Here is an 18,006-nt window from a genome sequence, read left to right as displayed (position 1 = left end):
ACATATACAAATGTTTCTTTTGAAAATATTTACAAGAATCTTGCCAAAGAGTAAGAGTTGTCTCTTCAACACTTAATTAATAGCTTACTATATCCTATTTGTTTACGCTATAAGGAAATGACACGTGGGACTTTGACCCTCATTCGATATACTTTTTATTGGAAGAAGTGGCGAATCATTGGATTTTGGTCAACTTGTCTACGACTTTAATTAAATGACTATCTTATATGGACACCGAACATGGATGTCTATTACCATTATATATTTTCCTACCATTTGACCAATTTGACCATCGTTCTTTGCGCCATAAATAGACTAGATAGATCTACAAATGTTTCCTTTGAAATTATGTATGAGAATCTCACCAACAAGTAAAAGCTGTTGTATCTTTGGCACTTAATGAATAACTCACTATATCTTATTTGTTTACTGTGTAAAGAAATGATGCAAGACACGTGTTTTTTTTTTTTAATTTTAAAAAATCTATCATGGTTTCATAATTTCATTGTTATCTCAAAGCATATAATACATCAATGACATTTTTTGGATCTTTTGCTAATCACTCGTCTGACTAAACCTATACATATTGATGTATATGCTACATTTTATCAACATTATTTTCAAACTAGCCATGGGTTATGAGTTTCTATTTTTTAAAACTTAAGAAAAATTATTAAAAAATAATAGAAACTAAATAATATAAGGGCATTTTGGGATAATTGTAGATAGTTATAAAGGTATTTTGGGATAATTATGCACAGTTATAGACATAAATTTGACATAATTATAAGATTATTTTGGGATAACTGTGGATAGTTTAAGGAATATTTTGGAATAATTGTTGGTAGTCATAGAAATAAATTTGACATTTTTGAAAGATGACGCCAAATAAGAGAATCCCTTTTATAGCAGTAGTATAGAAGAATTATTTCTTGTATCAAATGCCATGATGGTAAATCCTCAATTTAAATTGAAAATTATACAAGGATCATACATGCAATATGACTTCTAATAGTATTTGTACTAAAGATAAAATTAATGCTTACTCAATTATTTATCTAGGCATTGGTGATTTTTCCATAGATGAGAAAAAATAATAAAATAGTTATTTTTTTTTGAAATTAAGAATTGTTTGGCAGCATTTATGTATCTTGTTCTCATTACTACATTGAAAAAACATGTAATGATAACAAGTTTGTATATTTTGTTATTTTTAATTTTTGTTAACAAAAATTATATTTTATGTTTTATTTTTTTTGTAAAGAAAGATTGCTATATTAATTTAGTATTAAAAAATATAATGAATTATATATTCTTTCAATTTAAATATAAATTAAATAACAATGTAATTTTAAAATACAATAAATATTTGTAAAAATTTAAAAGTTTTAAAAAATAAAAATCCATTTAAAAAAAATCATTTTTGCTATTTTTAATTGTGTATAATAAAATTATTCTTAAAACACTATATGAGTTAAAATATAATAATAGAAAATAATTATAATTGATTTTTATTTCTATTATGATTGGTTTTTATTGAAGAAATAAAAAATGAGAACTATTTTCCATTTCGCATAGAGACGCGCTATTTCCTCCGTTTCTTACATTGTTTCGGATCTCCTGTATCAAACGCATCGTTTTGGTTTTCTTCCCAATCTACACGCACTCACGCAGAACGTTTTTGCCCGACTTCCCTTCTTCGTTATTTACATTTCTAACCTCGAGGGCAGGTCCTCTCTCTCTCTCTGTCTCTCGTTCTCCACTTCCTTGCCCGACACACCGTTGCGAGCGAGAAATTCACATCCTCAGTCTTCTAGCTGCTTTTCGGAATTTTCATTTTAATCCTAAACCAGGGTGAGGATTTGTTGTCATTATCATGATTTCTAGGGTCCGCGTTTGCGATTTCCACGGGACTTGAATCTAACGTTAATGGGGGCATCGCGAATCGCCTGATCGGAAAAAGTATGTTTCATTTTTTCTGTTGGATAATTTTTTGCTATTTTCTGGATGTTATTTATGCACTGTTAAAATTTAGGAGCGACAAGTCTTTTGAATTCCCTTTGTGAGCAGAAATTCGTGCCAAATATCTGTCTCTCTCCCGTGATTTGGTGTTATCCTTTGATATTTCCAGTGCGTTGTAGAGTGAAAATGTGAAATGGGATTATGTAGACATGTAAACTAAATACTCTGCTCAAAAGCGCTTTAAATTCAGGTAGTTTGGTCTGTTAAATAAACTAGATTCTTGGTATTATTAATAATCTGGCAGTGAAAGGGAAAGAAAGATAAATAGGAAACTAGGAGGAGCCATCTTTCTGAGCCTTCACTTGAATTAAATAGTACTTCACTCCTTATTAAGCATTTTTGTTTAATGTTAGTAGAAATGCTTCCTTTTGCCTCCTCTTGACATGAATAGTTTGAGACAGTTGTTGAGCCTTTGCACTGAATGCTAACAGCCTTGCATATGTTAGTTGATTGTTTATGGTCGTGCTGTACACTGCCCAGTTTAATTAATAATTTTCTTTTTTCTATTCTCATTTATATTTTGTTTAGGTGTCGTGTAGATTTGTTAGAACTTATAAGTATTTGCCCACATGTAATTTGTTAATTTTACTCAATTGTGTAAATTTCCTGGGAGTGGGTAATTCCTTATAGATTTAGTAGTATTTTCCTCCTATATGTCTTGATTCAGCAGGTCTTATGTTTGACTGTGAAAAATACTTCAGTATCAATAGCTCAATTATTGAGTTGTGCCTCATAGTGACAAGCAGTCATGGTAGGCTTGCCTAGGTACTTGTAGGCCCCAAGTACCCAAACTCCATGCAACACTTGCTCTTCATTGTCGCCTGGTTGCTGAACGAAATGCTCAAGTTGTCACTAATGTCCCCTCCCATGAACACCTGTATGCACTATATATAGATAGATGGTCTGGGTGAGTTTGATTTGATGGTGGATTTGATTAGAAGATTTGTTTTTTGCTGTTACTATAGTTCAAATGAGATGGCATCTTCACATAACATCGAGTTGGAGGCAGCAAAATTTCTTCACAAACTTATCCAAGAATCTAAAGACGAACCCTCCAAGCTGGCCACTAAACTTTATGTGGTGTGTATAATTTTCTTGCTGCACATATACTTTATGGTTACATTTACTTTGAACTGAAAATATGATTTTTTTTGGTATGTGTGTATAAATTTGTCAAAATATTTATTATGCGTGAGCATCTCAGATTTTGCAACACATGAAAGCAAGTGGAAAGGAAAATTCGATGCCATATCAAGTGATCTCAAGGTGAAGCATTTCCACTTTCATTCACATTTCTCAAGTTGTAATACTTTCTCTACTGCAATGTGTTCTTAGATTGATCTAATGTCATTAAGGAGTAAAATAATGGGCTCATCATAACTTGTCAATCTTCATGAACTATGCTTTATGCTTTGAGGCATTCACATGAGAGAATATGACATGACCTTTGTGGGCTGATGAAATTTAGATTAGGTTGGACAAAAAATGGCGATAACATGTAATTATAGAAACATACTCTGTGTATATATGTTTGCATATATAAGGATATTATATGAAAAAGAACTAAAATTTACTTTTTATTAAACAATATATGGCACCAAAAGATACAGTATGTATATTTATGTTTCTTCCTCTTCACCTTCCTCAATATAGGTTCACATGTTGCTCTTCTATTGCAAAAACAGTTAGGAATCTTAGGATTATTATAGTTTCAATTGGTCAATTTTTTTCATATGTATATATTCTTTTTTTCCCCCTATACTTATATTTCATCAATAAAATAAAATGTTGGTATCTATCATGCCATTTGCATCATGAAAGAAAGAGTGTCCAAGTATTGTAAGAAGGTAAAAAGAAAAAAAACTAAAAAAAATGTTTTTTAAAACTGTTGACACTTCCATTGGGTGTTGGAATCTCTATGAAGATTATTTGGGTCCTGTTTAGTTGTGGAAAATAGTTTTCATTTTCTATTTTTAGTTTTCTAAAGTATTACAGAAAACAGCATATTTTTTAGTTTTGCAACATATGTATGAAAAAACTGAAAACCAATATAGAATTTTGGAACTATTTGCTCGTGGAAAATAGTTTTATTTTCAGTTTCCAAATTTTCAAGTAAGTACATAATGCTGCCTTGTTTTCCGATTTTCTAATTTTGTAAAGTTGGAAAGCATCTTTATTATTTTCTAGATTTTTGATTTCTTATATAATTTTTCGAATATTGGAAAACAAGTTGTCTTTTTTGTAATTATTTAAAAATTTAGAAATGAAAAGTGAAAACTGTTTTCGACAAGTAAACAAATCCTGTATTTTCTATCTTCTTAACACAAATCACAAAAAATAAAAATGAAAACTGTGTTCTACATGTAAACTAATCCTGTATTTTCTACCTTCTTTATTCAAACAACTGAAAAATAAGCTGGCATTTTTATAATTGTTTGGAAAACTGAAAATGGAATATGAAAATTGTTCTCTACAACTAAACATGCTTTTGAGAATTCTCCATGTTTGAAATGAAAATATTAGATGTTTCTATGCTACATGGCATTATGTGTTAGTATTAAAGGGCCCATTCGCCTCTCTTCTTTCTTTTAGATTAAGTCATGTGCATTCAAATCATGGAGTTAAGCATTCGCCGAATGCTTGACTTCACAAGGGATGTGCTAGACTCTCCCCCTATGGCCACACTACATATTATCCAAATAGCTGGGATGGAGCTTGAATGATGATTCTTTATGGCTCATAGCCTTCTGCTAATGTGAATCAAGTTTGTGCTGATATTTAACAATGAGAAAGCACATGATATCATGTTGAATCCTCTAAAAACTGAAGCAGAGCTAAACATGAGATTGAGGTTGTCTCCCTTATGCGCATGTTCCGTTTGCTTATTTTTCATAGAAAGAGAGAGGCACGATCAAATACACTCTGCATTGATTATATTAATTTAAACTGTTTGATAGTTTTTGTGCTTGCTTTTGTCCACAGATTGCATGCTCTTTTGGACAAATAGTTACAACTGTAGTGTTTTTTACATGCTCTTTTAGAGTTCTAGTGCTCAACTGATTATACAGCGCATTGGATTCCTGCCACCATTTCCATTGATGTTTTTTTTTTCTCGTTCAAGGGCCATGGAGACTGTTATCAGTCAAAACGGTCTTGATATTGAGGCTTTGAAAGCATCACGTCTTCCTTTGACTAGTGGAACTCAAATGGGGGAATCTAGAACAGCCCAAGTTACAGGTAAAGATGTACCTTGCTACTGCAATTATTGTTGCTTGTTGCACCTGTGATTGCATGGCATGATAGGTCTGCTATTGAGGGAGAAATATTCATGCAGGCCCTTTGCAGGCGGTCGGGGTGACAAAAGATTCTAAATTTGGCATGGCTGAAAATGAGATGACCAAAGTTGATTCATTTCCCTCAGGCAGACCACCTGTTGGCCCAAGCAGTTCTGGCCATGATATCTATCAAGGGTCAGTATCCCATAGAAGTGGGAAGTCTTTCGATCATGAAAGTCCATCCAGTTTGGACACTAGGTCTGCCAACTCTCAGTCACAAGAAAGGCGTGAGGCAACAAACTGGGAAAAACAGGCAAATCAAAGTGACAGTAAAAAAGCCCGTGCTAAGAGGAAGAGGGCAGATTCATCATTAGCATCAGAATCTCAAAGTGACAACCCTCAGCAACTTGATAATCGCAACATCATGGGTAATCCAAATAAGGGGAAGTTGATGAACATGGAGCCACTGGGGAGTTTTTCCATTAAAGGAGGTGAGCATATTCACTTTTTATATGGTTCAAAGCAGTTGTCAAATGAAACATTTTCCATCCTTATCCTGGGATCAATATTTTTATCCAAGCCAAGGCCTAAATCTAACTGAAACTGTTGGACATCATACACATTACCAATTCTATTTCACAAGCTACAAGAACAAAACACCCTGAATAACTGGTAGTTTTTTCTGCTCATAATGCTGTGCTACTGCAGTCAAGGGGCCTTACCTTCCACACTTGATATCAGATGTTTAGGAGTGTGCAACAAAATAAAGTATATTAACATTTGAAAAATTTCTGCTTTTGCATCATGTTGCCTCTAGCAATTTGACAGCAAAAATTGTTGGTGCATTGGTCTCTGGGTTCTACTAATGAACACAGCCAAATATTAAAATAAAATTATGAAGTTCGAAAACTATGACTTTTAGTTTTCTGGGTTGCACAGCTTGGAGATATTGTTTCAGCTTTAGCTAGGGCCAGTTTCGGTATGGAAAACCTTACTTTAGGACCATGAATTACAAAAACAATCTGTGTACTGAAGTTTTTTGATTTCAGTTTCTGCTTCAGAATTTTCCTGATTAATTCATAATGAAGTATTGGTTAGTTCTGGAATGACGCGTTCTTTTTTTTTTTTGGAAAACAAAAGAAGAAGTTTCATTATTATATTAAAATATAGAGAAAGGAGAATATGACATCTCCCTAGAAAGTTCTGGGGGCAAACCAGATTGGAAATACAAATAACTGAACAAGAAAGAAACGGAAAACAGACAAAAACTCCCAGCTGACAAAATTAAGACAATAAATAATGCCAATCATGTTGAATATCTGAGAAGCTCACTCCTTTAAAGTTCCCATAGCCATCATGCCAAAGCGATGCCATGTTGTGAATATTTTCCCAAACCAGCAAAAAATTTAACTTCTTCCTCGAAAAAATATGCGCATTATGTTCCAACCATAGCCCCCACATCACTGCGAAAATAGCACATTTTCATAGTGCTGTCCTGTCCTGTCCTGTCCTTTCCCCTTCCAAAACCAACAAAAATAAACTGCCAAAAAATCCTCTAACGTCTTTGGACATGCCCAACTCTCTCCCAAAAAATTAAATAAATCATTCTATGCAATAGTTGAGATGTTGATTTGAACTATAATAACAAAGCACGCTAACATTTGGAGAGAGTGCGTCCATCATTCTCCAACTTTGCCACTAGATATTTGATTTTGATTCCATTAAGTGCAACCAACCTGATGAAAGCCTTGATTTTTGGGGGGCTCTGGCCTTCCAAATAATATTATAGAGAGGGAAAGAAGAATTTGAGCAGGCCAAGAATTCCCAAAAGGACTTGCAAGAGTACACCGCCATAGGATCCAAGGACCAAGAATGACTATCTGCTTCCAAAGAAATACAACAATTATTCTACAAAACTAGTTAAGAGGAAAGCTCATCATCTCTCTATAATTAAGAGATCTCTAAAATGAAAATCCCAAGAAGGCAACCCTCACCTCGTTACCAACCTTGGCCATTCATGACAAAATCCTCTCTATTAAGATTGCACACTTGTAATACTCCTCTAGCGACACTTCCCTCGTTGGAAATTGATGACCTTCTGATAGTGTAGCTGCCGTCACCACCTCTGAAGCCAGTCTGCATCACCTATGGCTACCACTCCCAACGTTGCCTTACTTTACCCGCGATAATTGCACATCTGAATTGCTGAAATCTTCTCTATGCATTGTCATAACTATTCTCTCTCTTGCCCTTGCTCCCTCAATTCTCTTATTTCCTTCTTTCTCCTAATTTTCTTCTCGCCTGCAAGGCTTCAGTTGAAAGGGTCCCAAATCAGTGATTGCTTCGATCATGCTCTCATTGCCTAGTCTATGGACTCTCTCTCTCTCGCGCGCGATCTCGGTTTTTTTTTTTTTTTAAATTATTATTTCAAATGCCTAGTACTTTGATCTGTCTCTCTCACTCAAAGATGGGGAACAACGTTCCCCAACCAAAGGTCTTCCAAAAACAAATGCTAAGAGCATTTTGATTTCCACAATGTGGGGAATGAAGAGGGATAAATTTGAGAGATAGATTTCCATAGGCTTTCCAAAGAACATCTAGATCCCAAATTGATGTCCCACCCATTTTCATTCAGCCCAAAGTTGCTCATAATAACTCTATGCCAAAGGGAAGAGAAACCCTTTAGGGGAAACTCCAAAGCAATTTAGCCAAGAGAGCAATGTTTTTAGACACCAAATTTCCAAAACCCAATCTATACTCCAATTTTGATCTACACTCGACCTTCCAACTCACCAAATGGTCCCTATAATCCCTGACCCTGGACCACATAAAATCCCTCATAATGTTCCCAATTGTACTAGCATCCCCACAGGAATCTTAAAGATAGGTAGATATACAGCATTGTACTAGAAAGACAAGCCTCAATAAGGCTAAAGACAAGCCTGAATAAGGCTAATTCTACCCCAAGAGAAAAAAAGAGCCCCCTTTCAACCATCTAGACGCTTAGCCACCCTCTCCATGACTTGATCCCAAAAGCTTATATATCTAAGATTTCCCCCTGATGGGACACCTAAATGGGACAAGGGTCAATCCACAAACTGCATACTGCAATAGTTACAACTCCCTAACACGCTCAGCACGCACACTAATTGCAGAAAACCCTCTCTGCCCCATATTAATCTTAAGCCCAGAAAACCTTTCAAAAATGTGGAGAAGACTCAATATTCATAAAAGAAGGGCTGTGGTCATCTAAAAAGAAAAGTGCTGTCAGTAAATTGGAGGTGAGAAACTGTCACCCCGTCCCTCCTCACTTCCAGACCTGTCACCGAATCCTTTTTTGCTGCTGCCCTATCAACGAACCTACTCAAAATATCAGCCACTAAAACAAACAAAAAAGGGTATCGTTGATCACCTTGTCTAATACCCCTTGAGGCACAAAAGCATGATTTAGTTTCACCTTTCACTATAAATGAAAATAACACATTAACATGCATCCCCTCATCCAATGATGTCATCTCTTTCCGAACCCCTTCCTCACAAAAATCTTATCCAAGAAGTTCCAACTCTATCGTATGCTTTCTCAAAATCCTTTTTAAAAATAAACCCCTTCTTCTTTCTTCTCCGAATGTTCTCTACAACCTCATTAGCTATCTGAATGGTATCCACTATCTGTCTACACTTGAACGCACTTTGAGCCTTAGAAATGGTATGGTATTATTAAGCACCACACTCAACCTATTAGCTAGTACTTTAGTGCGGATGCCTTGACTAGGATGGTTGATAGAGCTGTGGTTAGAGTACTCTTTCCTCCTAATGAGAAAGACCCCCATTCCACCCATCTAGACGCTTAGACACTCTTTTGATAACTGGATTCCAAAAACTAGTAGGTATAGAATCCCCCCCCCCCCCCCCCACTAAGTTCGCTTAAAAAAAAAAATCCTCAAATGTGTACTTTGCCTGTGTAACACAAATTATCTTTGTAAACAGCCTGTCCCAAAGTCGGATAAAGGAGCAGGGTTGTGTTAGGTAGCTGACAACCAGTGTAAGATTTTGTGAGATCTTATTATTATAAATTCTTAGCAAATTCACTTAGATCAAGGGAATTGACCGGGTTAGTATAGAAGGGAGACAAGACAAAGGCAACTAAGAAACAATGTGTACAAAAAGTAAAAGTTGTTGAAATGTGGTTAAGGTGGATGAGTGGTATAACATTAAAACATAAAGTAAAAAATGAGCATATATGCAATAATTTAGGCATAACACCAATTGAAGACAAGATAAGAGAGAGGAGGCTTAGATGGTTTGGGCATTTGAAATGCAGACCTAGTAGAGCACCTATGAGGAGGAGTGAGTTAGTTATTGTTTCTGGCATGAAAAGGGGTAGGCCTAAAATAACTTGGAATGAGGTAGTAAGGAAGGATTTAATAGCCTTTTTAATCTAATAGAGGAAAACACTCTCGATTAGGTGATTTAGTGGAAAAGGATTCATGTAACCAACCCCACCTAGTGAGACTAAAGGCTTGTTGCTGTTGTTGTAGGTAGGAGTACTCTCATTCAGGCTTTTCTTTCTAGTAGCCCGCTGTATTTTCTTTCTATCTTCAAAATTCCTGTGTGGGTGGCCAGTAAGATTGTGAGAATTATGAGATAATTCCCTTGGTCAAAGCTATTTCTCTAACTAATTTTCTCTTTGTTCGCCCTACTAAATTTTTGCTGGGTAGGGGTTGCAATATTCGATTTTGGAAAGACGTTTGGTTGGAGAATGTTGTTTTTTCCACCTCTTTCCTCGTCTATTTCATTTGAGCTCAGGACAGGATGGATCTATTTCTTCTTTTATTGTAGAGCTGGATGGTCCTTTACCTTTAGGGATTTCCACTTTCAGAGACCCTCAAATGATAGGGAGATGGAGCCACGGAGGAGTTATCCTCTTTGTTAGTCTTGTTGACTAATTTTTGAGTCTCTTTGGAAGCTGATAGCCGCTCTTGATCTTTGGACCCCTTGGGGTTTTATTCCTGCAATTTTTTTGTGAGCTCTTGACTAGCACTGATTTTTCTCTTCCTATCTAAAAAAATATTAGGAAGGCCAAAGTCCCCCCTAAAATCAAAGCTTTTCTCTGGCTGGTTTTGCGTAATAGGATCAACACCAATACTTTGTTTCAGATTAGGAGACTGTTGAAGGCTCTCTCTCCGGATGTATGGGTGCTTTGTGTTAAATTGCTCTGAAACTGCTTGGCATCTTTTCATGCATTGTGACTTTTCTTGGACGACTTGGATCAAGCTATTTAATTACTTTGAGGAATGTTGTGTTTGTCCAGAGACAGTGGAGGAGTTTTTGGCAATTCATTGTCAGTTTGGAAGGAAAAAAGAAGGTAAAGAGTTATGGAATTGTGCCCTTTTTGCTGTATTTTGAGGCTTGTGGAAGGAACGAAATGCACGTATTTTTTTAGGGAAGAAACTGTCATTTCTGTTGGTCAGGGAGAAGATTCACTATTTGGCTTCTCTTTGGTGTGCTGGTAAATGGATTCTGGGAAATTCAAGGTGGTATTTTTTATGGATATTCTGCGTGATTGGCATTACTTTTTGACTTGCTAGAGCATGCTGATTGTTTTGGGTCATTTTTAGTGATTTTTGGTGTTCCCTTTTTTGCTTTTTTTGAGGGTAACCCGGAGTTTGGAAAGGAGATGTTGTGCTCTCCTATTTGTACATTCTTAATCAATTGATGAATTTATTTTATTATACACAGAAAAATATTATTCAATAGGTTCGTAATCTGTGATCTGGATAAATTTACTCTTATTCAGCACCAAACTTATGAAAATGGAATTGATACTCTTTCCCAGAATCCCATTCCAATAAAATTGATTAAAAACCTCAAGCAAGTCTTCCTTGAACACCTCCCAACAATATTGAGAAAAGGCCAAGTTAAAAGCATACAGCCATGTTCCTCCTCCATCCCAAAAACTGTATCCTTCACTTCTCCTCAAAAGGTCTGTCCAACCAAGACATCGTATCTTCAGAAATGAGGTCTCACTCTAAGCCCTCGATCTTCTGTCTACAAGTATCCTCTGCTTTTTTGTTTTAATTTTTTTTTTTATTATCTGTAAAGAGAAATATATATTGGCAAGGCATCAAGGGGATGCCATCCATGGCTCAAAATATCAACCTCTGTAGAGTGTCGCAAACATCAAGGATTACACTAAGATCATTAACAATTTGCCCATTAAGCCAGTTGGAAACAATAGCAATCCACTGCTCTTTGCAAATCTGAAGTGGAGTAACTGTATCTTTGAAGGCTCTCTTATTTCTTCTTTCCAAGCACACCAAAAGATGGCGAGAGGGATGAGGGTCAAAGCCTTTTGCTTCTCCTTGGTGGATTTGATGGCTGTCCAAGCCCAAATCTCCCATCCTACGGAATTTGCAGTAGCCCGCTGCTGTCAAGTCAAGGATAGAACCATATTCCACAACTTCCTTGGCCAGTGGCAGTGGATAAGAATTTGGTTGACTGATTCTATGTCAGCTATACAGAGAAAACACCTATTTGCGGATGCAAGCCCCCTTTTCTGCAGATTGTCAAGGGTTAAAATATTTCATGTGTGGATTCCCAAACAAAAAAGGCAACCTTTGAAGGGGCTGCTGTCCTCCAAATAAGAGTCTAAGTGGAGTTGTTTTAATTTGTTCCCATCGAGGAGAGCTTCTTGTAGAAATATTTAACAGTGAAAGCACCATTTTTGTTCAAGGCCCATTTTGTTTCATTGGGGATATTTTGGTAAAGGAAATTAGAGATTTTTGTAAAAGTCAGAGAGTTCATGAAGTTCCCAATCTGCCACATTCCTAGTGAAAGGAATATTCCAGAAAATTCCCTGATTAGTGATTTGGAGATGATGACGGATAAGTGCATTTTTGTCACAAGCCAAGCTGTAGATGGAAGGAAAGACAGCTCTAAGATTACTGTTCTCATGCCACACATCATGCTAGAACTAAACATTGGCTGCATTTTGCACTTGAATTCTCACAAATTGGAAATAATCATCTCCTTTCTTGATGAATTTACAAACTCCCACTCCATAGGGTCGCCTACTATTGTGTGTTGTCCAACCATTATGCTCAAGCCCATATTTAGAAATAATAATATCCCACCAAAAGTGGTCTTTCTCTTTTATGAACCTTCATAACCACTTCCTGAGGGGGCTTTATTGAAAGTAAGGAGGGATTTCAGCACCAAACCTCCCGAATAAATAGGTTGTTTGACCACTCCCCATCTAACAAGGTGATATTTAAACTCCTCACCTAAGCTTCCCCAAAGAAATCTTCTTTGAATTCCCTCCTATCTCCTAAACTAAGGCTGATAAGGGAAGGAGGGACATTAGATAGACTGGAATATTTGTCAAAGTGCTTTTGATAAGGGTGAGTCTGCCTCTCTTTTGACCAGAAATTTCTTTTCCATCCTGCTAATCTCTTTTCAAACTTTTCAATAATGGTGACCTAGACTCCTTTGTCTTTGAATTTGGCTCCAAGTGGGAGACCAGGTAATTAATGGGAAAGGATCCCTTCTTGCAACCCAAAATACTAGCAAGGAAGGTCCACACCCCCGGGTGTTCTCTTCAATTGGAATAAGCTCATTTTTTTACTAAGGTTCACTTTCGAGCCTGATATAACCTCAAACCATAACAAAATGCATCAGAGGTTGAGGATTGGAAGGGGATCATCTTTGCAAGAAATGATAATATCATCTGCGAGGAGCAAAAAGAATAAAAAAGGCGGCCATTTACAAGCGCTGAGAAGCCTGGAGTTTTGATGCGTTGAGCAATCCAACTACACTAGAGCTCCCCAAAGCCCATTTTCCTGAGGAGATAAAGAAGGAAGCTCTAGTTGACATGATCAAATGCCTTCTCCAGATCCTTTTTTTTGATAATATTTTCTCCATATACAGTTTTGACAATATTCCACTTTTCCCCTCCAGATAGGATTAGCAATAAAGGGAGCATCCGTGATTTATCTTCCAGCCACAAAAGCTTGTTGATATTGACCGATGCCTTTGGGTATTGCTTTTTTGAACTTCTCGGCTTGGATTTTGGCAATGATTTTATAAATGCTCTCCACTAAGCTAATAGGGTGGAAATCCTTGATGTTAACAATCCCAACTTTCTTCGGAGCAAGAGCGACAAAGGTTGTATTGATACAACTGACGAATGTTCCTGATCTATGAAACTCCTCAAACACATTTAAAATGTCGTGCTTGAGAAGGCACCTGTTAGCTTGAAAGACAGCCAAGGCGATACCTTCCAGTCTGGGTGATTTATACCCCTGTTGCAATTATTAATAGCTTTGGAGGACTTCTGCTTCATCAAAAGGTCTCTCAAGCCACCCCATGGTGTAGGAACTAAGAGATTTGAATTTTGAGGGCATCCACTGTAGGTCTCCAAATATTAAGTTCAGTGTAAAGTTTTTTATAAAAATCACGAATACCTTTTCTAAAATCCTCTTCCCTGGTCAAGGTGATTCCACCCATTTCAATGCTAGATAAGGTGTCACCTCTACGATGAGCATTTGCTGTCTGACGAAAGAATTTAGTATTGTGGTCCCCCTCCTTGGGCCATAAAGCACTGGATGTTTGCCTCCAAGATATTTCTTCAAGATTAATAACTTCGTTCAATTCCTTCTTAAGCAGAACTCTGTTGGCCCTCTATTCATCATCAATACCTTGGATTATCTCCTGCTTATCAAGATCTTTGATGCCATTAAGGATAATAATCATCTTCTCTTGGACATTTTTTTAGGTGTTTCTGTTCCATAGCTTTATCTTTTCTTTTAATCCTTTGAGACAAGCACTGTGACCCTGAATAAAGGATCACCAAGATTTCACGAACTTCTCTAAACCATCATGCTTTAACCACATATTCTTGAAGCGAAAGGGGGTGGTTCCCCTTTTAATTCCGTCGGTGTCAAGGGTGACGGGGAAATGATTTGAGATGAGCCTTGGAAATAGACTCTGAATTGAGGAAAGTGAAGTTCCAAGTCTACCAAGATTAGGAACCTATCGATCCTTGAAAGGAACTGCCCCCACTTCTTCCGTGCGGATAAGCAATCAGGTTGAAATCACCTCCAATGATCCAAGGAGCATATCATCTGCTCCTAATCTCGTAGAGCTCATTTAAGAAAAGAGATCTGGAGGGTCCTTCGCCTGGGCCGTAAACCCCTGTGAAAATCCAACATTCATGCTGTTGAACAAACAGGAGACTGAAGGAATTAATGGATTGGTCCAAGAATTCCACATCACTAGGCTTCCACAAGACAAGAATACCCCCTGAGCTGCCTACTACTCCAAGGGATATCCAATCACAAGCGTCTCGGCTTCAAAGGTATTTCATCAAAAACTGCTCCATTGTCTCCACCTTAGTTTTGCGCAAGCGCACCACATCGTCTCTCCAATCCTTAGGAAAGGACTTAATTACACTTTTTTTAGATTTGTCGTTAATACCCCTCACAGTCCAGGAAATGATTTTCCTTGACATGATTTAACAAAAGGACTTCAACTACTGCATGCCTCTGCCATTTCTGAGCATCCTCCTGTTTTTCCTCTCTGCATTCCAAGTGCTTTAATTCCCTATTGGTATCCAACTTTCTGATACTGCCTGATGGTTTTTTGAGATTATTTCCTGTCTTCTCTCTTCTCTTTCTTTCAATATCCTCAAACAATTGCAAGGCTCTATCTTCAAACCCTTCAAAGGACGCACCTATGGTTTTGCTTACTGATTTCAACTTCCAAAGAACCCAAACAGATGCCTGATTTTTGAATTGAGTGTTGTCTAAGTCCAAGTCATTCAAAATATCAAAATTAGGTTTATCAATCAAATCCTCAAAGTTGGAATTGGCACACAAAGTGTCATAGCCAGTGCTAGGGGCTGGAACTTGGAACAAGGGCTAATATTTCAGCATTAGTTTGGGATTTATGGGGTTCCTGCTCCAGAACAGCCTCCTCTTGAGTTTCAGCTGCCTGTGAGGGGTGATCCTGAAGGGGGACAACCTTCCCAAAGTGGACTGGTGATCCTGAAGGGGGACAACCTTCCCAAAGTGGACTATCTTTTTAGCAGCTGCAGAAGGACCGTCATGCTGCTTAAAGGGAGAAAAAGAGCTGGGTTGGGGCTTCGAGTTGTCCAGTGAGATTGATAGGCAAAAAAAATCTCCATATTTGTAGCTCCAAGGCCCAAGTTAAGGCCCACTCTGAAATCCGCAAACGAGTCAAAAGCTTTGGGCCTGGCTTTATCCTGCTTAGGGATATCAAATAAACAGTCTGCAGCATGATTTTCTCCCCGACAACACTCATGAAGGAGCACGTGAGACCACTTGTCTTCCCCATCACCCTGTGAGTTGGGTGTCAAGCCACCACTTGGCAATAGACTCAAATGCATGCCACAATGAGGGCAAGGGCACAAGGGAGCTGATTGGATGAGGAGTAGGTTTATTTCCATCAGGGAGGCTGTAGGCTTCTTCTTCAACTGCTGAACAATCGAAGATGTTAAACCTTCTTGGTGGGAGGAAAAAGTCGGCGGCCCAGCTTGGCTATCCTTAATATATGGATTAGGATAAAACTTTGTGATCTTGGAGGCAATCTGACTTGGATTGGAATTAATCTCCCCCCTTCCCACATCCAATTCCCTGAACAGATTCTTTCTCATTTTTTTATTCGCTAGCCTATGGAAAAATCTAGAGTTGCAATCACCATCTCTAACCCATTTAAACTTAGTTTTTTGTCCCCAAATTCTCACTTCCTTGAAAATCAAATCTTCCAATTCATTTTTTGACATTACCCTTTTCTCCTCCTCACCCTCCAAGAGATTATCATCTTCTTCCTTTCTATCTTATAAGTGCACCCCGCCTAAAATACTGGCCTTTCTAACATTAGTATCTCCAAACATGTCACTATTCCAGACTTCCTACTTCTCTTTCAACCTCTTCAGCTTCGTCATAAATCCAAACCCTGCCCAACCCCTGTCCACATACTCTCTCCAAGAATTCCAAAACCAATGGTTGAAAGAAATCATGATCCAGCCACATATTTCCATTCCTGAAGGGAGTAAGGCACCAAGAAAGTTTGCTCAGTTCGAACAAGATAGAAAAGTGATCCAACGCGGGTCTAGGAACCATTGCTTGGTAGAGATTGGGAAACTACTCTTACTACAAAACGAAAACCTATCAAGCCTACTGGTAACCGCCCTAGCACCACCCACAGACCAAGAAGAATTAGCATTACTCAAGGGAAAGATCTCTTAAACCACCACACTCACTAATAAGTGTGTCAAATGATGCTTCTTCCCTTTTTATCCCATGGAAACCTAACAGGCATTAAAATCACTGTCCATGATCATCTTATGGCTCAAAAACCAAGAACAAAATAAAGCTTATCCCCAAAGGAACTCCTAAGAGTTGATCTAGAAGGACTGTACACTGAAGGAACCCAGCACTGGCCCTTTCTGAAATTTGTTAATAATAACATTCAACAGTTTTTTTTTTTATAAGTAAAGGAGAATTTATTGAAAAGGCATCAAGGGGGTGCCACCCCGTGGTGCAGCAAGTCAGGCACCCTGAAGGGTATCACAAGATCTCATATTGCTTACTAAAGAAGCTCAACTTGTGAGTCCTGGGAGATTTCTTAGGATGGTGGCCAATAACATCTCTTGGTTTTCTTCATTTTCAGGTGCTGCTGGTATGGTTCATGGAGGGATGCCTGGTGCTTCAAGTTTGTACCCAGCTGTAGAACTGGGGTTTTCAACACCAATGCAGTTCAGTGGGTCTTCATATGAGAATCATGGGTTGCTTGCTAAAATGCATAAGGAAAGAAGCATGGAGGCCTTTTCTGCTGTGAGCTCTCCCTCAGTTGAGCTTTCTACTAGTAAAGGCACAATTGATTCTGAACCATGGAGGCATGGATTCGTGAAAGGTGGACTAACAAGTACCTCTGAGAAGATTGCAGAAGGCCAGTTTTCAGCTAATCGAGGTGATGGAGCATCTGCAAATTTGTTTACAGGAAAGGTTTTGGAGCATGATGTAGGAATTTCAAATACATTGGTAAATGCAAATAGGATGGTTCAGGTACCATTTTCTTGTTTAAGCAAACCGTTTAATTTTTCTTCTAATCTGTGTTTCCATTTTTCTGGCAAAAAGAGGCATTGCTGGTGAATTAGAAATTTCAGCTTACGTCCCGTTGTGGTTTCCATTTGTGTCATGACTCATGAGTCAGACCTCCTGTAATGATAAGAGGTTTATATATGTTTGCGATGCTGGTTGATCTATTTTACTCACTGTATGGTTACAAGTCATTATTTATCCGTTTATATATTTTTTTTGGGGGGGAATTATGTTGGGATTTTTCATTATTTTTCTACACTCAGTTCTAGGCAATTGCATGGTAAAGACAATGCATTATTGTTTTCCTGCTGCTGTTCACTTCTTTGTTATTCCTTGCTTGTTCTCACGCTCCCCTGGCATGTCTGATTATAAAAATTGCAGTTATGAAGAATTTCTTCCATTTTAAGCTGATTGTTTTTAAATTTCAACTATGTGTTGTTCCATGGTTGCAGTTGTCTGTTTAGCCTCTGAAATTCTTCACCATAGTTTTTGTTTTTTGAATGGCACTCCTTCAAAGAATTATATGATTTGGATGGATTTGACCATAATGAGTTACTCTGCATAAGGGTTTAAAATGTTAATACTTT

General features: G+C 37.5%; 1 protein-coding gene across 2 annotated transcripts in view; it reads left to right on the top strand.

The window, feature by feature from the left end:
* The first annotated feature begins 1,608 nt into the window (after nt 1-1,608).
* Nucleotides 1,609-18,006, top strand: part of LOC131150635 (bifunctional 3-dehydroquinate dehydratase/shikimate dehydrogenase, chloroplastic-like) — a 98,220-nt gene continuing 81,822 nt past the window's right edge. Inside the window, exons 1-6 of one of the 2 annotated variants that reach the window (XM_058101483.1) lie at nt 1,609-1,962; nt 2,988-3,102; nt 3,227-3,288; nt 5,144-5,259; nt 5,357-5,788; nt 16,989-17,359. In XM_058101483.1, the coding sequence (XP_057957466.1) occupies nt 2,998-3,102; nt 3,227-3,288; nt 5,144-5,259; nt 5,357-5,788; nt 16,989-17,359 (1,086 nt within the window). In that variant the 5' untranslated portion in view covers nt 1,609-1,962; nt 2,988-2,997. Of the gene's footprint in view, nt 1,963-2,987; nt 3,103-3,226; nt 3,289-5,143; nt 5,260-5,356; nt 5,789-16,988; nt 17,384-18,006 lie in introns of both variants that reach the window. The other variant, XM_058101482.1, reaches the window with a different exon arrangement.

This window comes from Malania oleifera, chromosome 3, assembly GCF_029873635.1.
Source record: "Malania oleifera isolate guangnan ecotype guangnan chromosome 3, ASM2987363v1, whole genome shotgun sequence".
Taxonomy (NCBI): Eukaryota; Viridiplantae; Streptophyta; class Magnoliopsida; order Santalales; family Ximeniaceae; genus Malania; species Malania oleifera.
Note: the sequence above shows the minus strand (reverse complement) of the source record. Positions and strands in the feature narration are given on the sequence as shown.